This window comes from Microchirus variegatus (assembly GCF_963457635.1).
Source record: "Microchirus variegatus genome assembly, chromosome: 19".
Taxonomy (NCBI): domain Eukaryota; kingdom Metazoa; phylum Chordata; class Actinopteri; order Pleuronectiformes; family Soleidae; genus Microchirus; species Microchirus variegatus.
In genome coordinates this window covers 10569073-10587567 of record NC_139820.1, presented here as the reverse complement: position 1 = coordinate 10587567, position 18495 = coordinate 10569073, and the positions used below count along the sequence as shown (strand labels likewise).

The window sequence follows — 18495 nt, the reverse complement described above, 5'->3', positions numbered from 1 at the left end:
AAAGCATCATGAGGGGACCAACATTAATGGAAAATTAGGAATTTGGGAACAAAACATTTCTAAAAAAATAATAATAATGAAGATGAAAACTTGGTTTTCATGAAAATCACATAAATGTATTTGCTTGGGTGTTCTAGGGTTAAAATTTATTGAAATTGAAGATACAACCGAACAGTCCAAGGTGTACCCCGCCTATTGCCCAATGTCAGCTGAGACAGGCACAGCACCCCCCGCGACCCTCTGGTGGATAAAGCTGATGAATGGATGGATGAAGATACAATGATTATGCTTTATTCTAAGTGTGTAATCACATGATTGTATGGTCTTTATTTTCATTACCCCACAATGAGCTAGGAATAAGGATGCATCCATGTATTTTCTTTTTCACAATAGCCCATAATGGACAAACTATATATGACTTTTACACTAACTGAATTCTTTCTTCTCATACCTTCTTCAACAGACTTGCAGCGAAAGGTAAAGCGAGGGTTATTAAGCTATAACATATTGACGCTGTGCTATATTTCACATTGAGCTGACACTGTGTTTTACTGGGATTTAACTAGCAGTATATTGTTTTGCCAGACTTTGACGATGTTTCCCTAATAAGGCATTAAGATTACGCTCATGTCTCATGGCTAAATGTGTTTAATTGCTGCCGTGTGATTGGATGATTTGATATTTGCATTAACAACTGTTTTCCCTCACAAAATGTCTAACGGACAATTTTTGACAGCATTTGTTCTCCATCGTTTCATGCATTAAAGGTCTCTCATTAACACTTCATAAGATCCTAAAAGCCATCAGGACACTGTGAGACTTATATGATATATGATTGGCTAAATAAAACTCATACTCAGCTTTGTATTTATAGATTTGTTAAACTCTATGAACCCTCACACATGTTTATATGCAACCTTTATGGTTTCCATAAGTGGACTTAACTCTCTAATCTAACATACTGCGGGTTGTCGCAGTATGAACGGGCTGTAACGTGCAATCATGTTAACGCAAGACACGCATGTTTTCGTACCTTCATACAGACAATTCCACACACAAGCAGCGTTCATTTGAAAAATATAAAACTTTAATAAAGGCTACATCTCTCAATAATTACAATAATTATAGGTCCATGTAAATCTTTAAATGAAACTCTTTATATAATGTATAATTTACAGTTTAGATAGAATGAAACAAAACGAAAACAAAAAAACAACAACAAAAAGGCCATGGTGTAAAAACAACAAAAAAAACATGATTACAGGATATTTTTAAAAGCATAAAAATATCTTTTCAACATAAAACCCTTCTGAGAATCAAGGGATATATATTAAAACCCTGAAACAGGGTAGCACATGGTATGGCATCCATGTAGGCACAGGTGCTGTACTCATTAAACACCAGCGTTAGTGTTTGATGTGTGTTTTGTTTCTGTGTGTGTGCATCACATGTTTCAGTATCCATACTTCAGAACGCATAATTACAATGTATACAGGAACTCTGCTATATACGATGTTACTGTAACAACATTCAAAAGGATATCAAAGCCATAATTCTTCAATGTTCACTTTTTTTTTTTTCCTTTTTTGTGTTTTTTTTGTTGTTGTTTGTTTTGACACACTAGCGCACTTCCGTTACTCTCAACGACACAAACTGCTTCTTGTTAGCACGGGTTATTTTAACACGCGGCCTGTAAACACTGCCATCATTAGACTGTAGCATACAACGTGTGCTTCAGGTCTCTTCTGCGTGTGTTTGTGTGTCTGTAACTACACATACACACACAACCACAACCAAACCTCTGTGCAATGCCTGGTTCACAAACAAAGGCACAACAAAAGAAAGGATTGAGCTCAGTCACTGGACGGAGAGACAGAGAACAACACGGGGTACGGAAACGCTAGTGTGACAAACTTAACATTACAAACTATCAGCAGCATTTAAGACTGGGATTGCCCATAAGGATAAAGGAGGGAGAAAGTCTCAGGCTACATCCATGACTTACTATGTTTTCATTAAAAAAAAAAAGTATTCTGGTACAGTGGCCATGCACATGCTGGTGTTAATAATAAGAGTTTTCTTTTTTCCTGTGCAGTTGTTTAGCTGCTTAGTTGCAGACAACATTATTAAAAAGAATCAATGGAGAAAAGGAAGTAAGTTGACAAAGCTTATCGTTCACAGCCAATAGTCGTGGCTGATAAGAACCAGGCAGAGAGTGAATGTGTTATTCAAAGTTCTCAATTTTTGCTAGTCCAGACTAAAAACGCAGTTTTCAAAAGTCTGTATTTGAGGCTCTAAAATGGCAGTGTAGTGTGAACAGTGGATGTTATTTTTTTAAGAAAACATAGTATGGATGAAGCCTCAGACAGGACCACTGCTAAGGTTCTTAGTTTGGGTCAGACGGGGCTACAAGGCTATGGGAGGTGCTAGGCTAGTGTCACATCCTTTGTGTTGAGTAAAAAAACAAACAAACAAATTCACACACAAAACAATATCACCACAGTATTCTCCCAACATTCAAAGCAGCTTGCCCATTGGCTGAAATTAGGGAGGGGGGGGGACAAAGGGTTTGAGAAGTTTTAGGGGAAAAAAGGGAGGGGGGGAGTGGGTTGTTTTTCAATAAATACTTAATAAAAACTTTCAACTCATGACAAAAAGCATCTATTATATATAATACATGTATATATACATATTTGCATGTATGTATATGCACACGTACGGACATTTCTGTGACGACGTTGGAGTGTGGCGTTAAGAGCAGGGTGGCTTGGCCAGGAAGCCGGTGTGAACGCACCATCAGTCTCTCATCACATCTCAACAAAACAGTCACCTACATCTTCAGTGGTTATATTCAACAAGAGGTGGGGGTCTCTCCCACCCCCACTGGCCTCCAAACATCATCCTCCTCCTAGTATTGGCCTTTAAAAGTCTGTCACGCCATTCCCTTGTGTTTCTAAGGCTGATTGGTTGAGAAAGTTAGGGAGGTGAGGCTCCTCCTCTGGGTTCGGTATACTTCATTGGCTCATCTTCCTTCAATCGCTCCTCTTGTGCTGGATATATTAACTCTGTTTAGCTTAATATTAGGAAATAATAATAATAAAAAAAAAAACAATAACTCAAAAAAGGGAGTCCAGAGTGTTCATGTTAATTACATAGAGTCACTTCCTCAAGTTTTTTTTGTAGGGACAGTTTAGCTTTTGGTTGGGCAAGGAAGGGCATCGGTTGTTCGGCAAACAAAGTGGCTTTAGTCCATCCTCTCCACTTTGCCCAGGACCTTGCCCTCATACATGGGCAACACGGCGGCATCCTCCCACACCTCCTCGAACACAGCACCACATTCAAACTCATCACTCTCCTTCTTGAAATAGTACCTAAAGAACAGAAACAAAGAGAAAAAAGGCTGTGATTAGAGTGTGATCAGTGTGGGCGTATGTTTTTTAAAAAAAAACACAAGAAAAAAACAAAAGTTGAACTTGAAGACCTGAGAGTTTAAGCCTGGAAATTTCCCATCACCATCATCCTGACCAAAATGACTGTGATTCATCACGTTATTATAATAACTGCAAAATTGTCCCTAAAAATGTAGTTTTTAAGACTTGCAAATGAGCAGGGCTTCCTGTCTCTAGTTTGGCTCAACAAAACGCTGACCGATAGAAAAATATACATAAAATCATAATAAGATTGTTCAAAATGTTTCTTTGTTCTACGAGGAATCGATGACTATTGACACAAACATACTACGAGAGCCAGGAATGGATCCTGCTCAAATCAACTTAGTCATAGCTTTCAAAGTCAGAGCCCGACTCTACATCACACCACTGCACAGACAGAGCTGAACTCTCCGTTTAAACACTCCCCCTAATAATTCAAGCTGCTAGAAACAGCCTGTGTGAGCATGTGTGTATGTGTGTGCTTGTCTCCTCAACCAATTGCTCATCTGGAGTGCTGGCCATTCTACAGATGCCTATCTGTCCTGCAAGGTCTTATTAAAGTTGAAGGGTTAATTAGAGGCTGTCTTAAGAAACCAAACCCCCCAACACACACACTCATCCTGTACCATCTTGAGCACTGCCCCCCCCCCCCCTCTATGTGTCTCTCCATGGCTTCTAATTGGGCTGGCTGTCAAATGAAGGGCCTTTCTGTCACACAGGTTGACATTTCAGGTGCCTGAGAGTCTGCCTGCGACGAGGACCACAGTCCTCTGCTTGCACATAAGCAAACACTAACCAACATTATACTCCATTCACAATGGTCAAAAATCCTGTTTAAACCCGGGTTAAAACAGGATTTCGACCAGTTCAGATGTAGTTAGGGTTAGAGTTCGGAAATCGATTGGCATCGATGTGAATGCAAGAACTAGGCGGACATGCTAATTCCTTAATCTGATGAATGTACGCTATGGCGTCAGCCATGAGTGTTTATAGCCAACTTAGTTATATATATATGTATGTATATAGTTTTACAAAAAAAATGTATTGGATCAATTTGAAGATCCGAAGATGTAACCAAAGTAAGAGATGCAATGGGCTGGTGTTCATTTTTTTAAGACTAGTCCACAAAGATTTAAGTGAAAGAAGCTCCCTGCACACACAGTTTGAGCAGCTTTCTGATCACCAGCCGAGAACAGAGGAAGAGAAGAAAGTAGATGCAGAGTGGAGGCCGTCACTTGCTTGGTGACTGGGTGTGATCTGGTGGGATGTGGGCCCAGCCTGAGGGGCTTTACCCTGGAAGGGGGAGGGGGAGGAGGGTGGCAACTGCTCAGACAGTCTCCTTGGGGTCACGGGTCACCTAGCTAGCCCACTCTTCTCCTTCTTCTTCTTCTCTCAAGCAGAGATAACTCCCAGGGTTAGCTTAGTCCCAGTGACTGTGAAGTCTCCTGGAGCTCCTAATGATTTATCCTCTCTACTTTCAACCCAGCAAAAGATCAGCGGGAGGGGATTTAATGATAAGCTTTGTAATGGAAAAATGCCTCATTTTGACCATGAGTGCCTGCGTATAGGATAAAAAAAAGAGGAAAAAAGGGGGGAAAAAAATTGCTTTTTATCGCTTAGCTAGAGTCGTTCAGACACACATGTAAGGAGGGGGAAAAATGTGCACATACTGTTGTATTTTCCATGTTGATTGTAATTACTCGCAAACGAAGGAGGAGGAGGCTGTGTTACCGCAGCTGTAAGGACTTTCTACTCAAGTGTGCAGCGATGTGACACAGGAGTGCTGGCTTTGTCTAATGATATATCATTTTAACCAACATTTCCTGTCTTGTTGTCTGAGCTTTGTTGGGCAGGATATTTTTGCCTTTTCATCTTCATTAGCAGAAACCAAATGAAAGCACAATCCTGCTAAATTTAACTGGCTAGGTTTTTTTCCTTCAAAAATCTACATTTTTTACACAAATAGTTCAAAGTCATCACTTTGTTTCAGTGAGTGAGGCCGAGGGAGTCTTTCCACTGCAACATGTTTTATGTGGCAGGATTTTTCTCTCTTCACAACATCTGGCACCAATATCGTCTGGCAGAGCCACGGCATACTGTTCTCTGCTGTACCACTGCCATGTCCAAATTAACCAACTCCACACTTTCTGCTGCCATTGAAGCCAAACCCCCTCATGCACCCTCCTCTCTCGCTCACTGAAGAGTTATGGGATAGCAGGGGTGCAATGACTTGTTTGCAGGCCGCCTTCCTGCTCTTGCCTAACAAGCACATGTGGCTGTAGCCTAATGCTGATGTCATGGGCATGCAGGCTTTTTGTCTTTTCAGCAGTATACAACCTGTGCAACACGGCACAATACTGGTACATTCAAGCCTGGACTTCCATGAAAGTCAGTTTAAGATTTAAACTTTCTTTTTTTTATTATTTTGCAAGTGTTTTGTAATGTTCCCTCATCATCTGACATTGACAGCAGACATTTTTGCTGTGTTCACCGTTACCAGTCGTTAAAAGAAGAAGATGCTCATGGTATTTGATTTTTATGTCTGATGCAACAGTGTGGAGGCCTCGCAATGGTCTTTGTGCACAAAATAAAATGGCCCAGGCTTCAAAGCCATATTTATCGAGGCTGCCTTACCATGGAAATCAGAACCATATGTGAGAAAATAATTCAACTTCCCCCCTTCTCTCGCTCTCTCGCTCTCTCTCTTTGTGCAAGCTATGAATACAGAGGATCTGCCCAGTTCCTTTTCAACTATTGGGCTCCAGTTCTTCACACTCCGACTCAATAGTCAAACATATACAAGTGGAATAACAAATGCATTAAGGCTGTGTATTGGCAAGAATCTGGCAATATGTTACATATATTGATAGATATATTGGAACACTAGCAAGGCAATATATTGTGATTTCTTTACCAATAAAAAACTATTTAAAGAAAAACTCATAGTAAAAATCTAAATAACGATTTTTTTGTTTTCTTTGTCTAGTGAGTGAGGAGGAGGGGCAGAGAGAGTGAAATGTTCTAAAGCCTATTGCTAACTAGGGCCCATCCAAACTGCCCTGATAAACACATCTGTTAGAGAATCATGCATCTGTGTGCCATTATGAGTGGGATCATATTTACCGGTAGTTGCCTTTCTTGCTAAGCTGCTCCTTGAAGTGTCCCAGGGTGAGGCAGTGGGTCTTCATCATGCTGCGATAAGGAATCTCTTCACCACAGAAGAAGTAGGTGACTACTAGTTCCTTAGACCTGGGGATGCCAAAATGAAAAATAGCATCAAACTTCTGCACTTGTAAGACCAAACAGTCTCTGCAGCTCTTTTAATTACCGATGCCAATAAACCGCTGGCTCACTGAGGGTCATCCAATTAAAACTAGATCAGATGGCTGTAGTTTTACATCAAACACCTTCCACCTCCCTTTTCAGTAACAAACATATGAAGCACTCATAACTTTGAGTTACCAGGGGCTACTTAAAAAAATCTTTGTTGGGTTCGAGTGGTGAGTGTGTGTTGTGGGAGATGGGTGGGTTGTTAGGATTCCCCATTAAAGCATTTTAATCTTAAATGATTAAAAAGTGAGAGAAGGACTTCAAAGACATAGCTTTGCTGACTCAAAGCATCTCTCTCTCTCTGAAGGGGAAGGCAAGAAAATCTGCAAGGATGGTTGTGAAAAAAAAACAGAGCTTGTAGAGAGATGGGGGTGAAATCTAGAAAACTAGATAGCAGGGAACGAGCAATAAAAGCCAGAACAGCATTGAGGTGATGATTTTAAATAAAGACATAAAAATATAACACCCGTACTCGTCTGATTGGAGTCCAGAGGTGGCTAGAGGGTTGTCTCCTGCGGGAAAGGCAGCTGCTGGATGATTCCTGTCTCGCTGAAGGCTGCTGGCTGCTGTAGAATGCCTGTCAAAATCAGACATCAATGACTGATCAGTGCTCACATCGAGATGAAGGGAAGCCACAAGATTTTCAATTTTTTTTTTAAACTGCATTCTGATGTGGTCAATCAGAAGTGGAATAAAGAGTATATATACAGTCTCTGTTTGTGATGTTGAATGTTTGCTTCATGTTTCTGTACCTCTGTTTAGGTGGTTTGGAGACCTCCTCCAGTCTGCGGCAGGCCTCCTCTAGCTGGGCTAGGGTGTTGGGCGGGGGCAGTGGTGGCATGGCTGGGTCCTGGATAAACGGGTGACCAGGGTGGTGACCGCGGAGATGACTCCCGCTGCCGATGCCGCCTCCGCCCCAAGAGTGAGTCCGACCAGGCTGGATCTTGGAGTCAAGTGGGGTGGATTTCTTCAGGCCTTGAGTGCTGTTAAGGGAAAACCCAGGTCAATATACAACATGCAGGATTCATACACCTTTTCTATGGTCAAATTCAAGAAGTTTTCAGCTGTGGTCAATTACATATTTAAAACAAATAGAGTTCATATTCAAATGATGACTTCACTTTTAACATTAAACTACACTACAAACCCTGAGCATGAGGTTAGACTGTACAACTTTTTGATTCAAATTAATTGATGCAATTTTTCATGGAAGTTGCGTACCTGTGTGGCTTGTGCTTGCCCTGTCTCTCACTCTCTAGGATCCACTGCCAAACATTCTGAGAGCGATCAGTGGCATCTAAGGGAAGGCGTGGTGAGGACACGCCCTCATCTGTGGCCTTAACTGGCCGTTTGGACAAAGTGCTGCAGCGACTGAAAGGAAACAAAATAAGGCATATTAGGTCCAGAGCAAAACAGGCTGACTGATGGGCAGTGCAATCGCAGTAAAGAAGTAACACTCACGCAGGGGTGAAATCAGAATAATTGGCGCCCCCGGGAGGGCAGAGGCACTGCACACGCTGAGCTGCCTCAGCCTCAATCTGCTCCTTGGTCTTCAGCCCAGCGTGGTGATGGTGGATGTAGTGATGGTGGATGTGCTTTGTGGACTGCCTGCCTGTCATCAGAACCTTGGTCCCAGGAAAACCACTGAAAAGAGGCCCATGACCCGTCGACACTACCGCACCCGTCTGATCTGGGGAGCGTGAGCGTGGCGAGTGCCGTACTACACCTGGTGACTGGCACCCAGGTGTCTTCAGGACACGGGATAGGTGCTCGTCTAAGATAGCCTGGGGGTCTTCTTCGCATTGACTGCCAGATGGGAGCAGAGGGTGATGGAGGGAGGTGTTGTTGGCTGGTTCACTACTCTCCTCTCTTTCCTCTTCCTGGATATGCAAAGAAAACAAAGTTGAGGCAGTTGACAAAAACATTCATACACAGGAAAGAGAGCAAGCAGAGGAATTTATGTCTCAACCTACACCGACTTATATCTTACTCTGAAGTCAGTGAGAGCAAACGCTTGGATAACTTAATTTCAGTTTCCTTTTTGCCAAACTGTTATCTTCGCTAACAGGCTTTGGGTGCACTTCATCTATAATGCAGAGCTTGCCTGTGCTTCACAAAGAGAATGGCACTACACACACACAGCAAACGTACCACTGGAGAGCAGCTAAGTGCTAACTATTTGAAGGTACTTCAAGTGTGTCTAGAAATTTAAGTCTGAAAGTTCCTCCATATGAAACAGAGGACAGAGTGGAAAAGGGAAGACCGAGCTTAACCAAGGCAGACTTCCAAATCCCTTTCGTATATTTTCTGTTCTTCGAAATGCTCAAGCTGCTGAAAATCTTGTGGAGTGCAATAAGGAACCAAGCTCATTTGGATAGCAAGGTAGAATTTTCAGGTGGCAGCTGTGCATACCATGGACGCAAGTGTTGAGCTGTTTTGAACTATATGTTGTACATAAAAATGGATGAAGTGTTTCTTATACAAGAGGTAGGATGGAAGTAGCAATTAGTCAAAAGGAGGTAACTATACTAGTTGTATTAAAGACATCTGTAAATAGTTCAACAGTTATTCTCCTGAGGAGTTATTGGTCTCAATCTCTAGTTTCAAGTATTCTTTAACACCACACAATGTCAATTTTACAAATTATAATTCCATTTAGAGGAAAACAAGAGCACATGACTGAACAACAGTGTGAAAGACAGTTGGTATTGTCCAACATCTGTGAATTTCCAATTTCAAAAGCTGACATGGCAGCAGTCAAATCATGAACCTCAAGGCTTCACAAAGGCCAGTTTGTTTTGCAAATAAGTCATTTTTATACATGATTAGAATAGGTTTGTGTGCCTCCATACCTCCTGGATTTGCTGCAGCCTCTCTTCCAACGAGCTCATGGTGTCCTGCTCTCTTTTCAGCTTCTCCAGCCGGGCTATGAGCTGGGCAGCAAAGGCAGAGGGCTCAACAGGAGTCATCTCCTTAGGCAGCCGGTATGTCCTCTGCAGGGTAAGCAACACAGGGGAGAGAGCACTTTAGTACGTGTGTGAGTGTAACTGTCTAGCGTTCTTGATAGATGCAATATGGTGCATTAATCCAATACCCTTGCCCTAATCCTATCATGTTCCAAAAAGCCTGCTACTATTCCAAAAAAAGCCTAATCCAGGTGCCCTTGCCCTCGAGCTAACCTGGACCTTCTCTGCTTCCTATCCCTCCCCACATCTTCTCATGCCCAGTGCCCTTGGCAGTGCCAGGCTGCTGGGCGAGGACAGGAGAGAAGGGGGTAGTGATGGTGGGGTAGCAGTTGGTCTCGCTTGGAGGGGAGGCCCCCTGCCTGCACCCTCTGTAGCCCGACCAAGCTATCTGCTAGGCAGCCTCTGAAGTCAGCACACTTCAAAGGGCCCTTGTCAAACATCAAACGCGCACTAGGGGTGGGAGGGACACGCAGCCTTAAATCTCCGAATAAAAGCCAGATATCGATGGAGAAGAGAGTGAGGAGAGGAGAAGAAAAAAAGGCAGAGGGGGACAAAATTAACAGCATGAGAAAAAAGAGGAAGAGGATTGAGATGTGCATTTGTGAAGTGGCAATGGTGGCAGAAAGAGAGCGCAAGGCAGGGAAGGAGGGGAAGTGTGTGTGTGTGTGTGGGGGGAGGGGGGGGGGGGGTGGGCGGCGAGGATGGAGGAGTCAAATACTGGGAAGATCTGAGGGGAAGTAGTAATTTATTTCCTGGCTGCATGCAGGGCAGCTCAGAGGTATTCTCGTCACATTATCCTTCTTCTTCTTTAACTGCATGAGTCGCTTTCTCTTTATCTCCCTTTCTTACTTTTTTTGTTATGTGGCACACTGGCTTTCTTGATTTTGACTCTTTTTTTTTTATTGTTGTTTCTCTCATCTCTTTGTAGACACGATGAAGGGAAGAAGAAGAAAGGCAAGTGGAGCTGCTGGCAAAGGAGCGCCAGCCCTGCACGGGGGCCCCTGCTGCCTGGGGCTGGTGCATCATGGGAGACAGAGCCATCTCCAAATCAGAAGGGAGACATTAAAGAAGTGCAAGTGGGAAAGGAAAAATAGAGAGAGAGATAGAAAAGGCAGGAAAGGAAAGATAAAAAAAAGAGGAGGGGGGCAGACAACACTGTCAAATACATGCACAGACACGCACACAACTCCTCCACATACACAAACCTGTGTTTGGATATGGAGACAAAAGAATTCTCTATTTCTCTCTCCCTCTCTCGTCTCAAACAAATCTACCCCTTAAACCAGCGCCAGTCTGTTATAACCTAGTTGCTTGAAGCTGATAAGTTTAACAGGTCAACAAACCATTTAATTCAAACGACTTCACTGCCAAACACTGATGGGACCGGGATATGAGGACGGGGGTACAGGAAACTGGAGCAGAATAGTGATGTGCTCCTGATTCATATACTGAGATGTAAACAGTAGTTTTAAAAATGATATCTAAAATAAGCCATTATTAATGCATAAATAATGTGAAGCTATACCACTTTGTGCCACACTACAGTTACTGATGGAGAATGTAGAGATAGACGACTACGCAAACGCAAGTTAATGTTTGTGGCCCTACAGAAGCTGCTGAGATGGAGCTTGAAACAGCTTCAGGAGTGAAGCTGTATGCAAATCCCTCCTTTCATTTACCAGACTTGTATATGAAAACATGAAAGGGAATGGAATACAGTGTTCTGTCAAAACATAAGCTACGAGCGGGAAAAAAAATCAAATAAAGCACAAATCCTTACGGGAATCAGGACTGTCTGTCAAGTGTGTGAAAGTGAGTTTAGCAGGTTACAGAAAAGGAAACACTGATACAGGAAGTAGAACCTGAGGAAGTACGACTTACCGGAAAGTGGGGTAGCGTAACTTGGCCATTGATCTTGACACTGCGGTGCATCTCCCTCTGGAGCTGCTTCTTGGTGCCCAGCTTGTATGGCGGGATTCCATCTCTGTAAGAGAATGTATTACATGTTTATTTATTTGTTCTTAAATTCAAATGAAAAACAGTACAACTTAAAATGTAATTAACTGGCCTACAATAAGCAAATGCATGTGCTGATATGCACATCAAGTAGGTCCCAAGGCTTCCACGACCACAGTTAGCACTATTAGCCAATTTTTGTGGAGGCAGAGCCCTTAGGAGGCAGTTTATCATTGAAGTGACCGACAAAGCGCCACCCAGTAACCACCCACTAGGCACATTACAGCTAAATCAAAAGGCCAGGGAGCCCTTGAAGCCAAGGGAACAAAAACACACATAACAAAACACATGAGGACAATGGGAGAGATATGCTAAACATCCCTGTGGGCTTCAAAAGAAGAGTCCCACTGATAAGATTACATCAGTCCTTGTCAACTCTGACAGCAGTTGTTTGAAAAGCAGAATAATAAAGATTGGTTGGAGAAACTACTGCAGGTTAAAGCAGTCTGACAAATGTTGCTCAAGTGCTGCTGGCTCTGTAGCTCTGATATATGCATATGAAAATAGAGATGTAGGAAGAAATACCAGAAGTCTCCAGACAATTAAACGTTTATTCTGAGAATCGTATTCTCCATTTTTCATCCCCGTGTCTGCTAGCTTCTCCAGTCAGCTGCCACTTAGGCTAGGGCCAATTATCTTGGCCGTTTTGGCTGCTCAGAAGTGTCTGACCTAGCCCAAACGCTACTTTTTCTGTTGCCTCTTTGAAATCTCACACTCATGCACATATGCACCCGCTGCCATCTTCGTTTGGCAAGCGCTCTACTGTGAGCCTCTGATCTCAGCTACATCAAAAGGCTGGTTTGTAAGATAAGGTAATGTTTGAAGTTGGTGCAGCAGCATTCCCCAGCGTCCAAGTAAATCCATAAATAAGATATAAGCAAAAAAAGAAAAAAATCCCCCCATCACCACCCTTTCTTTCCTTCCCCATTCCCAAATCATCCTCTTCTTGTTCTTTATCTTGGAAATAAGATTCAAATTTGCAGTGTGGCTGTTAACCAGTATAAAAGGACACACTAATCAAAATTGTTCCCTCAAATAAGGAGTGAAGAAACTGGGGGCAAGGACAGGAGAAATCTCTGTGTCAAAGACCTTACTGAAAATGACTGTGACACATGATGCTGCTCCTTTATTCATCTGAACAAGTTCACCAAAGTCACATTTAAAGAGTGACAACATCAAGTAGAATCAGATGGGGATGCAGGCACGTGGCCAATAATCACCCAGGTTTCAAGTGGTGCTTACATCCAAAATCAATGTTTCACAAACTACACTCAGGAGACTGCAATCCCTCATCCCTCAAGGTACAGGAAACTCTTCAAAAGTAAAACTCTGTGGCCCAGATGAGTTTGAGCAGCAAAGTTAATGGCAAGACAGCATTAACAAGCAAAAGCTCGCCAAATTCCCCTTTCACCAACTATGTGTTATTAGTCCAAACTGTTCCCACCCAGGAAAACCATGTGACGGCTGGGTGTTTTGTCCAGGTTGAGGAAGAGAAAACAGCCGTGGACTCTTTCATGGTTTCATGGTCCCACCATTTTACTTTATGGGGATCTCCTATTCAGTCGTTCAAGTCATTTTCAAAGCAGCCAGCCACCCTCTTATCCCCCTAAGCTCCCCTCACCTAACAATAGGCTGAAAGCGATTCAGTTAAGCCCTTTATACTCCATTTATTTTCTCACTCCCTTGCACTTCGAGCCTCACCACTCCTGCTATTGGCTCTGGAGGCTGGAGTGGAGAAGTTGTGGACGACTGGGTGGGTGGAGGTGATTTTTTTTCGGGGTGCCCTAGTCTGGCCAGGGGGAGTTCCTTATGCCTTGTCCCAAGGTCTAGAAATGAGTAACCCCTGTGAAAGCCTTGCAGACACATGATCTCAGCACGCCGCAGAGGCCAGTGGCAGGAAACCGACCCACCATGTGAGTAAGCCTCCTTTCATTTGGTGCCAACATTTTTCAATGAGTTTGTCTTGAGGCCCGAATGGCCATTTTCCTCCCCCCCCTTCTCCTCCATCTCTTCAAAGGGAAAAAGCGATTAGATAATATGAAAAAACAAGTCTGTTGTGGCAGAAGGGTGGGATGGATACATTTCAACTTTGAGGAAAATGAGGCAACGCCCCCTCCCACATCAAGACGTTCTCATTTTTTTTCCTCCCTTCTCTCCAGCCTGTAACGCATCAGAATATACTTCAAAAGGTCCTCAGACATAATGACTTTCCCAGAGTTATCTCCCTGGAGGCCACAGCAACAACTACACTTTAATAAAATTACCTGGAGTCAATCATAGAGGATAATTAAAACATATTATAGGCAATTATTTAGCAGCAAAACTGTCCTCTGGCCACAAGAAAAGCTGAGTCGTGTTGAACTACTTGGCTAAATATTTCTCTTTAACCCGCAGACTTTTTCCTGAAAAGGTGTTGAATATACTCTCTAGTCCAGGCATGTTTACATACTAAGGAAATAATAAAAATTCAAAGAGCTTTGGCCAAGTTCAGCAGAATAGAAATGAGCCACCTGAAGTTGCTTCATAATCTTCAGAGTTTAAGCTGAGTTGAAATGAAGCTGAACAACCAATTTAATAATAACAACCAAACCCACTTACACACTACTGTCTGTCATGGACATGGAATCATCTGTCGTGGCATCGCTGGAGATCTCGCTGTCGTTGGCACTGGTGGCGGGGGCAAATATGTAGCCGGAGTTGACAAAGTAGGGGCTGGCGGGGTCTCCTCGACGATGGGACCTGCAAAAGACCCAGGAGAACATACTTTTAATGTGATGTTCGTGTGAAGAGATGTGTGACACAGTCAGGTGAAGTTTACTTGAGCTGCTCCCTTCAGAATTTGAAAGCAAATGTGGCAGCTCAGATTATCTATTGGTGATATTATAAACATCAGTAATTGAAAGTACCTTCTATGAGACGTTCGAGGTGAGACTGATACTAAGTGTCAATATCAGCTCAATACTGATCAGACAATACTAAAACTAAATGTTGATATCAAAATATGATATGATAATATATTGATATGATAATGTTGATAAAAGTTAAGTAATAAGTTATAAGCATAAATGTGACATGAATGCTTTGCTAAGCACATGTAACATGCTGTTTAAAGGTGAGATGTCAACACCACGTTCATGTGACCAGGATGTGAGTGGGGGTCTGCAAATGTTTTCCACACAGTTGGGAGAATTACATTTTTGAAATGGCTGGTTAAAGCTAGGTGGTGAATGCATCAGCACAAATGCTAAGTTGTCTACAATAATATATTGGAGTGATAAAGGCATTGTTAAGAGTTCAAGGTTGCGATATCAACCTTGAAAAAAAGTGGCATTGAGTCATATGTACTTGGGGTGTCTGCTCTATGAATAAACAACATTCCATCTCATCTCTCTTTCTTTCTTATCAGTCTTTCTTCACTCTCTCTCTCTCTCGTTTCTGTCTCTCTCGCCTCTCTATCGTCCTGTCTAGGGCCCCTCCTCTACCCACACTCCCCTGCTTTCCTCTCCTTTCTAAAGTCTCTCTCTCTCCCTCACTCTCAGTCTTTCTACTCTCTCCTGCTGTGTTGCATTCCTGTTCCAGTAGTGAAGGGGGTGGACAAGGAAGAGGGAGGGAAGAAAAGGGAGGGGGAACTTGAGCTTTAGAACGGGAGGGAGAGATGGAAAGGGGGAAGGAGGGCCCCTTTCTTTATGAGAATGCCTTCTGCCGGGAGTGCTGAGAGGAGAACCCCAGCATGACTAAAGCCGTAGGCCCCAAGCACAAACCTGACCTTTGGAAGGTCCACGCAAAGAGTCAGGTATTTAGCACAGCTGGGCTCTGTGCACCCCCTGCTCTCTTTCTCCATCTCCTTTCTTTCTGTCTTGCTTTCATGCCCCCCTCCCTTCCTGTATTCCCCCCTTCCCTCCTCTTGTCTCTCCCTGTCTCCTTCCAAAGCATGCTTAGTCTCTGACAGATAGATTTTCTCCTTCAAAAAGGAGATAAAAGTGTTGGACAGAAGAAAAAGAGGAAGGAAAACACTGACAACACACTATGGCAGAGTGGTTTCAGTGGCTGACGCTGCGGAACTGAGCTGAGGATGTTTTGTTGTGTTTTTCTATCACTTAGGAGTTGAGCATTAAAGGTTCCTTAAAAAAGAGGGAAAAAAAGAATCTGTGCAGTGGCAAAATTAGTTCCACATGTTTGAGATGGAAATTGCTTGACCTAAAGAGATGGTGAGGGGCAGGGGGAAAGGGGGAGAGTGTGGGTGACAGAGAGGAGAAAGAGGGGGCTCCCTCCCTCCTGCTTTTCTTTTAGTGAAAAACAGGAATGCAGGGGATCACACCAGGAAGCCAGGAGATGCCCACATGTCAACAAACCCCATGCTCAATAGTTCTTCACTCTCTGAAGCACCATCACATCTGACATCTGTTCACATGAAGGATAAAACACAGTGGAATGTTGATGTTGAGTTCCTTAACTGTTAATCAATTAGTTTTGATACTGCCATTAAAAAAATAAATGCCGCAGACACTTTATGTTAAGTCAACTGAATAGGGAAAGTACAGATTATCTATAAATTGCACCTCTACCAAACTAAATAAAGACTGTCAACACAATCAGTAATAATGGTGTCCAGATGTGAGGGCAAAGTAATAGAAAGAAAAAGTTTTAAAGTGCCCTTTGATGCAGGCTCAAAAATAAAATCCAGTCTTTAAAAATGTTCCTGGCTTCAAAAGATTTCAGCTGTTGGACAACGTGTGGGACGAGCTCTAAGTCCAAATTATTTCCACAAACACTTCTACTTTCATCTCTGACCAAAAGAACAATATCCCCGCTTGGCATAAGACTCCACAAGTTCTTTTAACTCTGCATCAGCATTTATCTGCGGTGTTACAGCGATAACAATACGGCTTAATGAGTAGAAAAAGCAAAAATACACATAACTTTACAATGGCATCAAAATGTTTTGTGTAACAGTCATGAGGCTTGAGTGTCTGAATTTGTGCCTGAACCGGAGGAAGGGTTTCAAAGCACAGGAAACTTGAGCGAGCCAGCAGAGGGCTGCCTGCAAGACACCATTTACTTAAAAGGAAGGCTGAGATCCATTGATGTTTTATACCCACCCCACCTCTCCACCCCATCCAACCCCTTGGCTAACTGCAAGGCAAGAGGCACAAATGTAGAGGCATGTTCCTCTGAGACCCTTTGATCAAGTGCCTTTATCTCTTTCTTAGGTATTTGCGAAATACCTACCACACAATCACAGCAGTTTTGACTAATGTAGGAATTTGAGATCATGAGAAAAGAAAAAAACTAAACAAAAAAAACTTACCTGCAACTGTTCTCCAGGACTTCAGCAGCTGTCCGGATGGTAGCAGTGGCCCTCAGGGTTTTTGCTGACAGTCCAACCACAGACCTTAATGTTTTTGCTTTCAGGTCAGTACAACTCCATTCCTCTTCCTCCATGAGAGGAGGCAGGTATCCGCACATCAGCTTCAGACTGCCGAGGGCGCCGTGGTTCATGTAGGCTGCATTCTCGCAGCCAGCGCGCACGTATTCGAGGTATATGTCAGAGGTCAAAAACATCTGGTACGCGTTCTCCTCCATGTTGGACTGAATTTCAGTCTGCGCCTGGTCAAACATGGCAGAATCGATTTGCTGTTTCTTAATACTATCCCTTATGAAGGTCTTGGTGGCGGGTTTCAGCTGCTTGGCGACAATGCTGTTGTTCTCGATGTACCGCTTGAAAATAACTTTGGCAACTCTCAGCGTTTTGGTATCCTTTAAGTCCATTTGCCTGAAGCCGTTGCAGGCGAACCAGAAGTCCAAAGTGTCCACGCAATTCTCCCGCTCCAAGAAGGTCCTGAAGAGGTGAGCGCCGTCCTGGTCGCCCAGGAGAAAATGCAGGGACTTCGTCCACCGGACTAAGGGTGAGTCCGGGGACGCGCTGCCCTCTGGCTCCCCGAGTCCATCCTCGTTCCTCCGCGGTGTGGAACCGGGAGGCGCGGAGGCAGCGGCGGGGGTTTCTTTAACCTTGCTCTGCGCTCTCATTTTGGCAGATCTGCTGGGGTTGTAGCATGACGCCTCTCCCTCCTCCCCCGGTACCGGAGGACGAGGAGCATCTTCTCGGAAGCTACTGCTGATGTGCTCCGTGAGCGCCCTGCTCATGGCTCCAGCTCCGGTTGCAGTGTGAGTGCCGTCGTGCCTCCACCGAGCTCCACAGCCTATAATCCTCCTCACTCTCTAAAAGCAGCGGGGGAGCTTCTTAGCTCCTCTTCACTCTGAAACACAAAGTATTGATCTAATCAAAGCCAGATCCTGCTGAACTTCAAAAGAAAGACATCAAGTAAACAGTCCCTTTCAAACACACACACAGTCGCCGCAGCTCACACACACATACACAGAGAAACAGAGAGGGAGAGGAAATATGAAAGGCTTTCTTTCGTTTCATTTATCTATTTATATCCAAAATGAAAGATCAAGTGCAGCCTACATTCTCAATGTGCACTGATGTTTCACATCAAAACCCATTTTCACTAGAATCATCAGCTCACAGCCTCACTCTTCACCAAATTCTCTCAACTGTGGCTTACACGTGTTTCCCTAACGAGTCCATGTCACAGGCTTCAACTCCAATTAATAACTAGTCAGCATCGGACGCGTGTGAACACACAACATACACACACACTTGCCCATCTGTGAAATATACACACGGGGTGAAAACTGCATCTGATCTGTACTACAATGACCCCGGGATGGGTTAAAAAAAGCCCCGC

General features: G+C 43.5%; 1 protein-coding gene across 1 annotated transcript; it reads right to left on the bottom strand.

Annotated features, from left to right (window-relative positions):
* Nucleotides 1–3244: 3244 nt before the first annotated feature.
* LOC310941159 (axin-2-like) lies at nucleotides 3245–17887 on the bottom strand (the record flags this gene model as incomplete). Its single annotated transcript, XM_083906279.1, has 10 exons — nucleotides 3245–3371; nucleotides 6555–6680; nucleotides 7234–7338; nucleotides 7514–7744; nucleotides 7983–8132; nucleotides 8223–8641; nucleotides 9614–9754; nucleotides 11609–11711; nucleotides 14342–14482; nucleotides 17052–17887. 10 exons carry the CDS (start codon nucleotides 17885–17887, stop codon nucleotides 3245–3247), a joined length of 2379 nt encoding a protein of 792 aa, XP_083762405.1.
* Nucleotides 17888–18495: the final 608 nt, after the last annotated feature.